The sequence below is a fragment of the Sinocyclocheilus grahami genome, unplaced genomic scaffold, assembly GCF_001515645.1.
Source record: "Sinocyclocheilus grahami isolate Dianchi unplaced genomic scaffold, SAMN03320097.WGS_v1.1 scaffold112.1, whole genome shotgun sequence".
In the NCBI taxonomy this organism is placed as follows: Eukaryota; Metazoa; Chordata; class Actinopteri; order Cypriniformes; family Cyprinidae; genus Sinocyclocheilus; species Sinocyclocheilus grahami.
Window position 1 is genome coordinate 327,609 of NW_015505291.1, and position 11,104 is coordinate 338,712.

The 11,104-nt window shown below is 36.7% G+C and overlaps 1 protein-coding gene across 2 annotated transcripts in view; it reads left to right on the plus strand.

Moving 5' to 3' along the window:
• Positions 1-6,623, plus strand: part of dnajc4 (DnaJ (Hsp40) homolog, subfamily C, member 4) — a 10,228-nt gene extending 3,605 nt beyond the window's left edge. For both annotated transcript variants that reach the window (XM_016277444.1, XM_016277445.1), the window contains exons 5-8: positions 822-997; positions 3,241-3,408; positions 3,952-4,038; positions 5,577-6,623. In XM_016277444.1, coding sequence (XP_016132930.1) covers positions 822-997; positions 3,241-3,408; positions 3,952-4,038; positions 5,577-5,673 — 528 coding nt within the window. In that variant the 3' untranslated portion in view covers positions 5,674-6,623. The remainder of the gene's footprint in view (positions 1-821; positions 998-3,240; positions 3,409-3,951; positions 4,039-5,576) is intronic.
• Positions 6,624-11,104: the final 4,481 nt, after the last annotated feature.

Here is an 11,104-nt window from a genome sequence, read left to right on the forward strand (position 1 = left end):
TAAAACTAGTAATGAGATGCAGCCTTGGTCTGACGCAAGAAGCAAGTCATTTGTTATTTTAACAAGTGCAGTTTCTGTGCTATGGTGGGGCCTGAAGCCTGACTGAAATTCTTCACAGAGATCATTTTGTTGCAGGAAGGAGCGCAATTGAGCAGACACAGCTTTTTCAAAAATTGTAGACATAAACGGAAGATTTGAAATGGGTCTGAAATTTGCCAGTTCACTAGGATCTAGTTGTGGTTTCTTAATAAGAGGCTTAATAACCGGCAGCTTGAATGGTTTTGGGACGTGACCTAAAGACAACGACGAGTTAATAATATTGAGAAGAGGTTCTTCTGCTACAGGTAACAGCTCTTTCAGTAATTTAGTGGGTACAGGATCTAACAGGCATGTTGTTGGTTTAGATGCAGTGATAAGTTTATTTAGCTCTTCCTGTCCTATAGTTGTAAAGCACTGCAGTTTATCTTTTGGTGCGATGAATGAAGCTGAAGTATTATACGCTGTAGAATCTACAGTTGTTATTGTATTTCTGATGTTATCTATTTTATCAGTGAAGAAATTCATAAAGTCATTACTATTAAACTGTGAGGGAATATTTAGATTGGGTGGCATCTGGAATTTCTTCTGGAGAGAATTTCTTCTCTAATGCATAATTTTGTGTTTTTTCAGTATGTTTTTATGAATTCAATTCATTAAGGATACTAAATATTTTTGTGCAGGTGCACGTCATGTTCTTTGAATTGTTTAAATTGCTAAATGTATATACAAGTGTAATTTCATTGGTTTGATATGAACAAAAATGGGCATCTTCTCATCTTCAGTTGCACCCTGACAGTGACCCATCCAATCCCGGTCTGCACAGTCAGTTTGTGCAGCTGAACGAGGCATACAGGGTGCTAAGCAGAGAAGGGTCCAGGCAAGATTATGACCTCAGGCTGAGGTACCCGTACACTGCAGGTCCGGCCTTCAGATCCTCTAGCTCCACCAACAGCCCCAGGTGACTGTTAACTCCATAATCAACCAACCTGATGTTATTAAATGGGATTTTACTGAATTAGTATAAGTGGGCATCTTACACTAACATGAAGGTTATAATATTGGCATATATACTGTAGAAACCAGTGGCCTTTAAAAAAACGGAAATTTCATTAATTTTATCCTGTCAAAAATGAGGAACAAGTCAGCAGAAACTAACTAAAACTGACCTAGCAACCACTCAGAACACCCTAGTAACTCTATAGCAACATGCTAAAAGCATCTCAGAACACTTTAACAACTCCATAGCAACAGCATAGCAACATGCTGAAAGACTCTCAAAACATTTTAACATCTGCATAGCAATGCCCTAGCAACTCAGAGTCAAGCCTCTCAGAATGCTTAAACAACTGCATAGCAACCACTCAGAGTCAGAACACCTTTGCAACTGCATAGCAACATGCTGAAAGCCTCTCAGAACATTTTAGCAACTGAGCTCTCAATAGTTCCAAACAATTCCGCGCTGTCAATATGTTTGAATGGGTTTAAGAAGGATAGACAGCAGTTTCACTATATTTGCAGCAATTTCTAGTGATTATTAACACATCATGTGCATTGATTGTGTATTTATAACTACGCTGACTATGTTTTACAATCGCATTTTATTCTGGGGAGTGATGAAGAGACAGCATTAATATTTTTTTTAATATGCTTATTATTTATATTACAATTAGCGTAGTATTTATGGTTAAAATAGAGAAAATGTTTTTAAATTCCAGTGCAAAGAGGCAAATTAGAGACCTTTGGTGGCCAGAAAAATAATATTCCTATGTAATGCCATGGTTTAACCACTAGATGCCCTTATGGCTGTTTAATAAATATATCCTACATATATTTAGCTCTACTCTAGTTGCTGTAAAGAGTTTTACTGGTCATAATAACTTATTTATTTATTTATTTTATGTTTTGCATTGTATATTTAGACATTATCAAACACTCAATGTTTATACGTTTTGCGTTTTTTTAAATGTTGAATTTAAAAAGATTAATTACTCCCATCCCAGTATTATTTTATGACATTTATGTAAGAAGACAATATAAGTGAATGTTAAAAATATGGAATTTAACCCAATTAAAATAACATTTAAAAAAACACAAGGCATCCAACTGCGTTCAGGGAAACTCTTTCTTGCATTCCTTGAATGGGCAGTCTTCACTGAAACTCATTCAACTTCCTACAGGGAGAGAAAGATTGCAAAAAGACTAAAAACTTAAAAATATGACAACTAGCATCTGGTTATGATCGCTATTAAGGTGTTTCTCATGTTATCTAACTGCAAATATAGTATAACTGCCTATTATCTAAAACTAAACATTAACTATAATGCTTTTAATAAAATACAACTACTGGCCAGATGTCCGAGAGGTAAACTAATGCGTTAAAAAAAAACTGCTGTAATTTCCTCAACTTTCTGGCGAGTGTGCTTGAGAAGCACTGAAATGAATGGGCTTCAATACTGGAACAATTGGTTGTTTGGAACTATTGGCTCCATGACATGCTTTACTTCCGCATTCCTCAGTTCCTATGGAAGCCTATGGGAGTGTCGCAACTCTGTTTCTCAGCGGCTCTGGCAACTCCATAACAACCACTCAGAGTCAGAACACCATAGAAACATGCTGAAAGCCTCTCAGAACACCTTAGCAACTGCATAGCAACATACTGCATAGCCACGCCCTAGCAACCACTCAGAGCATCCTATCATCATGGTGACAAGATTTGCACAGACAAGCACCAGTCACATTTTTTCAGAATGTGTAATAATCTATCTGGTTGATATTAATATTCTGCCATTTTAAAAGAATGTTTGTACAGTTTGAGATAATAATAAGAAAACAATTTTTGTTGAATAATACACAGAAATATTTTTAAAGAGACACGTGATGTTGACTGATAATTTTGGGTATATGTGTTACACACTTAAAAATAAAGCTTTTTTATTGGCATTATTGGTTCCATGAAGAACCTTTAACATCCATAGATAGAACCATTCCAGTGTATAAAAGATTCCTAAAAGTGGAATCTTTGTCTGCACACTAAGTTCTTTTAAGAAATGTTCACTGAAAGGCTCTTTTTGGAACCTAAATGGTTCTTCTATGGGAACACTGCTAAAACCCCCTTTTGGAACTTTTTTTTGAGAGAGATTTTTATTTAAGAATCATGTTACAAAAGGCTGAAATACCAGTGTTTGTCTCTCTGTTTGTCAGTGCGGAGGCTGCAGAGAGCATGCGTTACTGGGAGCAGTTCAGACAGGCCCAACCTCAGGAGAACACGGTTGAGGAGCGGGAAAAGAGCAAGAAACGTAACATGCGTTTGGTGGGCTACTGTGTGCTAACCATGCTACTCAGTATCTCCGTACATTACTTTGGGTTCAGGTAAGCTTTAATACATAGTATTGACATCAACATGCACAGCGTTCCATCCTAATATTTTTCAACACACGGAATGATGCTGCGCTGATAAGTGAGTGTTTTGTGCAAACACAGTGCAAAATGTTTTCTTTTGTTCCAGCATCGGTTTTCTGATGAGTACGTGATAATGATGTTTTGTTTTTGAAATGCATTTAATCTGTCCCAGAGCCAGACAAACCCCAGTAGAGCGTGTTCACTGGTTTCCCTTAATCCCTGATGTTTAGTTATGCTTTCCAGTATCAGCTAAATGTTTTTACACCTTGATTTCAGGCGACTGAGATTAAGTATCTTCTATAAACAGACACTGCTCGCTTGACGCGTAGCAGAAGTGCACTTAAAATGTTTTGAAAATTATCAAATGTTTTATTGCCTGTCAGTGCCCGTGTGCCCTTTTAAATGCGACCCTAAAGTTATCGAGCACGTCGTGGATGTCTGTTCACCCCTCCAAATATATATGTTGGCAGTAAATCTGTTCACCTTTGACCCCTGGGCTGGTCTGTCATGCAGGAAACTGGAAGAGGTCCATTATAACTTCATGGATGAGAAGGATCGAGTCATCAATGAGATCTACAACACATCCAAAGAAAGAGCCAGGTGGGGAACGCTTTGAAGTTACGCGTGTCGCCTCTGGAGGCACATCTGAGGTTTTGAATACAAAAGCTGTAGCGTTTGAAATCGTTAGAGGATAAATTGTTAACATGTAAAGGAGAGATAAAGTAAGATGATTATAGATTCATCTCATGTTATTTGACAGCCTTTATGAATTTGTTCTTTATTAGCAACTCAGTCAGCCCCCTAATGAGGTTTAAGTACTTAAAGGTAAATGTCATTTGTAAGTCACTTTGGATAAAAAGCATCTGCTTTGGATAAAGGCAGAAATTTTGAGGGGAAAAAAATGGTATTTAGGATAATGCTAAATTGCATGATGGCACTGTATTGTGGGACTGAAATATTATAAATCAGACTTTGGACAAGTAACAAGAAACCCCAATTTTTTTTGTCAGCCAAACCCCCGTAAATGTAAAATATTTACTTGAAGTACTCCCTGAGATTTTAAGTTAATATTTCAATATTTCAGTTAATGGTCACATGATGTGCAAGTAAATAGATTAGTTATTTATTAATTTTTTACTGTTTTATTTTGACTTTGTAAGCTCAAAGGTCAAAATCATGTGCATCAAAATCAAGTGTATAACGTTAGTTCTGGCAGATCACATGAGTCAAGCTTTCATCGGCTAATTCTCAGCTGATCCACATCTACCTATATAAGGCCTATTCAGTATTATTCAGCAGCTTTATCGCTTGCTCAGGAGCAAATTACCCTCCTCCATCCCCAACTCCTCCTTTTGCCACAGTCAGGACTTGGCTTTCTGGCTTTCCTTGTTGAATCAGACTCATTTTATCATGAATAATGTTGTTACACTTAAATATCTTTAAGAACATTAATGATATCTGCTTTGGTCTGTTCTGTTTATCGTAAGGGGATTATTGCTGCTCTCCCTGCTCATTCATGACAGGCTGCATGGATGGGCAGGGAGTTTTTGCCCAGAACAGAACCATACTCCCAATCCAAACTCTATGCTAAGTGTCAATCATTTTGATAATAATGATCCAGACAGAACTCTTTTTAATTGTGATAGTGTTTCAGTCAATATTACATTCTCATTGTAAGGGATAACCCATGGCTAGCTGTGCATTACATTATATTCTTGCAAATGTGTAAATAAAGAAAACCTATTGCACATTGCCTTCCCAGATGAATGTTAAACTCTCAGAACATGCAGAGATGGAGTGAACTCTGAGATGCTGAAAACACTGGATCATTAGTTGCTCGTATGTGCACTGAACACAGTGCTGCGCTTCACTGTGAAACACACAGCACATCAGACTACAGCCTTTGATTCATAATTGCACTAAGATAGATTATTGTGCAGCCCTGTTTATTTCGATTTTACATTTGATATATAATTATTAGCTTTTCATCAACCTCCTGCAGTTCCCTCAAGACCTCTCATTTGGTAAACCATGATCTTGCATAATGACAGCGAGTTTTGCATGGGATAGCACATTAATATTTTCTTCAGAAATTGAAAAAATTGTATTTGATCATGCTGCTTTCGGATTTTCCTCAGAGTGAACGGCTTCAAGAAGCAGCAGGAGATCTTGAGACAGAAGCACGCCGAGTTCCTGGAGAGATACAAGATCCGCAGTAATGGAGAAGAGAAATAAAACAAGGAAAAGACCGATCTAGAAGAAGCTCTTCACACAGGGTTATGGAGAGAGTGCAGGTTGTGGATGAACGTTGAAGAGTGAATTGTATTTTGTGTTCATAGTTTTTATCAAATTTTCTAGGGCCACAGTGTGTCAAATCCACAAACGCAGCAATATTTCAGCCACTGTACTTTCACCCAACTCAACATGGGGTGCAAGGCAAATCAGGCTGATTATAGGCCAACATGGCTTCTCATGAGGTGTTTTAAACAACTGTACTCTTACTGTATTTCCTGCGTTTGCAGGCGACATTGTAACTGCACCTGGAAAAGGTGTTATGGAAACATTGCATTCCTGATAAAGTAGTTCATCAAAACACTGAAAATACTGTACATTGTGCACTTTGTTAAGCTCAATGTGTGTGTGTGTGTGTGTGTGTGTGTGGGAGAGAGTTTCTCATGGAAGAATGTTATACAGATGGGCAGATCAGTGCTGTCCAGTGCGTTTTATATCAGGTGCTGGTTATTTTCCAACTATTTTGAATGCAACATCAAATAATTTTATCTTGAACAGGAAGTGAATGGGTCTTTGGCAAGTAATGAGAAGTTTCTTTTACCCGTGTAACAGATCTAGGCTGCATATCAAATGCATTTCCTACAAGTTATTTTACAGCAAGATTATATTAAACAAGACCCTTATTCTGGATCCAAACTCTTCTCAGACCCCTGTTGTCACAAGGCATAGATCCCAAAAATGAAGTCTTTTTAGATATCCAAGTCATTGCCCTTTTTTGAAGAATGGAAAAGTATTTTAGGGTTTAACATTTAATGTAAATTCTGCATTAGACATTCACCAGAGCGCCTTCATCTTTATAAATCAAGTATTGATTTTGTGTGAAATCACTCTAATGCAAGCCTTAATGTCATTGGGTTTTGAAGTGATTAATAATTAAAGATCATATGGATCTCAGTTATGTAATGTTTTTCATCTGCATGCATTTTTGTGTTTCTATAGATTTTTTTCCAAACTTCTTTGTTCTAATACACAACCATTCAAATGTTTGGGGTTGTTAAGATTTTTTTATGTTTTTGAAGGAATTTTCTTTTTTGCACACTTGAATTGAATTGTCTTTTATGCACACCAAGGCTGCATTTATTTGATCAAAAATGCAGTTGTATCATGACAATGTTAATGTATTTGGTCTTGGTGGAATAGATCTGCTATGCTGCTGCTGAACTGCTGCTGCTGTTGGTTATTGCTGTTGTTGTAGATTACTGCTGCAACGCAAGTACAGGAACTTGATACTGCCATTACATGCGCAGATATGGTGCTGTGAATATACTGCTGCTGCACAAGTAGCATATATAATAACCCGTAGCAGATCTGTACAGGTGGAGCTGGGGGAGGTGGAGGGTTTCAGAGGAACTCTGAAAGTGTGCTACAAAATGCTCTAGTGGATGCTAACCAGCCATTCAAATGTAAAGCAGCAAGCTTATTGGCTGTGTTTGCAACATGAACCAATCAGCTTGGGCCAGATAGTTTAATGCTGGGAATATCATCAGTTTGCATTAAAGAACCATAAGCCTGTGCCATCTAGAGTTTCATGACAGAATTGGCATTAAAAACATTTTAGTATTGTGAAATAATATTACAGTTTAAAGTAACTGTTTTGATTTGAATGCATTTTAAAATGTAATTTATTCTGTGATGTCAAAGCTGAATATTCAGCAGTCATTACTCCAGTGTTCAGAAACACAAAAAGAAATCATATGCTTATTTGCTGCTTAAAAAAACGTCATTATTATTGTCGTTGAAACAATTATTGTATAGTGTTGAAAATGTCAAATTTTTTGGAAACCGTGATACAATTTCTTCACAATCCTTTGATGAATAGAAAGTTGAAAAGAACAGCATTTATTTGAAATGGAATGTTTTGTAACACTATAAATGTCTTTACTGTCACTTTTGATCAATTTAATGCATTCTTGCTGAATAAAAGTGCTCTTTTCTTAAAAAAAAATAAATAAATGAATGACCCCAAAATTTTGATCCATATACTTCCAAAAGCATTATTAGTGATATTTGCTAAGGTAAGCAACACTTTTGCTGTTGCATATTTGATTTAACTCACTTTTCACCTTTTGGACGATAAAACAGCCTAGAACTTCCCATAGACTTGCTTTGTTTTTTGTTTATTGCCCTACTTTTTAACTCCTCTTAGCAAACAAAAACCTCTGCTGTGTCATTCCCAATTTGCAATGTTCTTTCCTGACCTTCTAGAATCCACCACAGCAGACAAATGTCACAGAAGCCTCACATTCCCAAAGCCTGTGCAGATGTTGACGATCTGGGCTGTTCTGTGACTCCACGGCCCAGGACTTAGTCTGATGTGGTTTTCTGATATGGCATGGGCCCTTATGCAGGTGCTCCTCTCTGCTCAGGTCTGATCTTGGAGATACCAGCTTTCAGGAATGAGTCAGGGACAGTTTTGATGATGTTTTTTTCTGCTTGTCTGTCTCTACAAGAGCACCTATCATTTTGACGTTTTAAAACTAAACTCTTTTAGGGCACCATCTGGAGAGACTTCACAGAAATACTAACAACATTGCCCACAGTTCAGCAGTATCAATGGTGAAATCTTGTGACCTTGGCCCGGTTTGTTTATTTGGATATGTGATGGCTGGACCTTCTCTCCGGACCACTCTGGGTTTTCCAGAAGGCCTTTAGATAGTTATACTCTGAAAGGGCTCTTTGCGGTTGTCAGCTTTAATGCTGTAAGCAGTCCAGGAGAGATAGAACAGCCTGCATTCCTGCAGCCCACATGCATTTCTTTTTGCTCGGTATAACCCAAACATACCTGTGGGTGATGTTGAGGGTCTTCACATGCAAGCGAAGTCGAGTGGGTTCAGGTTTGTTCAAATCAATCAGTTCAGATGCTGTTTAACCTAATTATTTCAAATTTACACCTGAAAATAGTCACAGTAGTGACTTCTAAGGATGTGTTGTTTATAATATAGTCATTGCTGTTGATGCACAGAAAGGTTTTTATTAATTGCTTTAGAAAATGGTTTTAAAACAAATTTTCCTAAATTTGATTTTATTTCTTTGTAAACAATGGCTATTGGCCATTGTTAAGCATGGGTTTAAAACAGGTTTTCTGGTTTTAAAAGATGTTTCTATTTAATTGGCAAGTAGCCTAAAAGTTTGTCATTTTTGCACAGCAATTGTAACCAGCATGTGAATTAAAAAATTTGGCAAAAATGAGTCCTATCCACAAAATTGATTGCACAAAATTGTATCACATAAAACTAAGAATAGTTAAGTCAAAAATGTAAATTAAAATGTAAATTATCATTAACATATACACAAGTCTTTCTAAACCTATGTTACTTTCTTAAATGTTGTATAACAAATTATTCAAAATGTCCAAGCTGCTCTTTTCCATACTTTGAAGCAAATGCCATGGCTGTCAAGATTGTCAGGTTTAAAAAAAAATCAAAAATTTCAGTCAAACATGGGATCGTTAAGTCTTTAAGCTTAAATGTAATGAATTAAACTACTCTGGTCTGGCTGTCTTTTATCACACACTTGATAAGTATCTTAATTCCTCACTACTGCTTGTAAAATGCACTTTATAGAGCTGAGTTAATGCACAACACTCTTCTGGGCATTTTATGTGTTGAAATAACCTGACGGTCATTGACGTTTGGCAGGATGGGAAAGGTGCTGCTTTTAAAGATGTAATGCTCTGATAAAAGCCACCAATTAAGTTATCAGTAGACATATGTTTAGTGTTTAGTGTTGTCTGAGAACACATTAAAGCGAGTTGAGGGTGTCGAAGTGCACATCATGGGGGTGTGGCCTGTATTATAATATTAATACAATGTGGTGCATTAATAGTATATCAATATAATGTAATGCTAAAATATTTTAATATTTAAAAAAATGTATATTAGTTGAATACATATTTAATATGCTTATTTTTATGTATTTTATTTTGTTTTTGGATGTAAATAATATGTGCTTATTAAAAATCATTTTAATCGTTTTCAATCATTTTAATAGGCTAAAATAATTCAATAATATACATGTATTGTAGTATGTTTGTTTGTCCTAAACACTTTTTTTTTCTTTCTTTTTTTTTTTGGCTGGGTCTCAGAAGGACAGACAGTGACGCACGTCTTTTCTTTATCTTCACTTAAACAAGCTTTTGTCAGCATTACAGCCATCAGGCCAGTATACGACACCTATTGTTAGCACCAATAGCGTTGCGAGATGACATAGTAGCCTATGAAGGCAGGATGGCAGAATGCACTGAATTTGCGCATCTCCGTTATTCGTAAGCGCAGCGGTATGTGGTCGGTGTACGTGTGACCGGAGCTCTGCTTTATGGATGCATATCATAAGTCTTCGTAATGATGCAGCTCCACTCATCGTTTGTCCTGTCGTGTTTAGCCGAAACTTGGTTTATTTATTTTAGACTGCAGTTTGGCTCTAGTATATTTAATTTGATGATGCTAAAGATGCTGTGAAATGTAAACCTTCCGAATGTTGCATTGCATTACATTGCATGCTGCCAGTCTTGGTGTAAGTGCCCCTCAAATTCATGGTAAGGTATGGCATGGTTTTCAGAATTCTAACCTTGTGACCTTTAGGGTTCTCTATGTCACGTGCAAATGTTGTTGCTATTGCCAGGTGGGCAGTGATCAGGGTTGCCAGGTCCCAGACAAATTTTCTGCCCAAAGCTGATTTAAAACCCACCCAAAAGGAATGATAACTACACTGGAAAAATTAACTTCAATAGTTTTCACTCAGAAATTGCTAGTCAATTTGACAAGTAGCTACAAAGAATAGCCAATAACATGGAATTAAGCATGACGTTTTGAAATATAAAGACCGAAATAGCCTATTTCTTGTAAAAGATTCCAATATTCTTAGTTTGCAACTTCGAAAAAAAAAATTGCATTTTATTCCTCTTCTATTTTTGGCATTTTTAATTCTTCCTGTGCTTTTTTGTTGATTTTTAATTTTCAGCTGTTTTTTTCTAGTTACATTTCTTAAAATGTGAGTAACGAAAATGCATAACACTGTCACAGTGTGATACTCTGAGATAGCCATCCATAAAATGCTGTCAATAAATTAGTTTTTACACGCTGTCCTTTCACTTTCCCAGTTCTTTTAACCATTGTACTTTGTACACATACAATAAACTCATTATTTTCTTCTAAACTCAGGACCATTATTAATAGCCCACGTGCTGTTTTCTTTTCATTCGCTCTTCTTTCCAGTCACTCTTGTTTTGTCTTCACACGAGCATCATTGTGCAATTAATCCATAATGCCAAACTCAGTTAACCCACTTTAAAATCCAATTCCTGATGTGGGCGAAACTCACATAATCTCTAGATTGTGAGGTGACATCAAACATGCCCCCCCCCCCCCCCCCCACA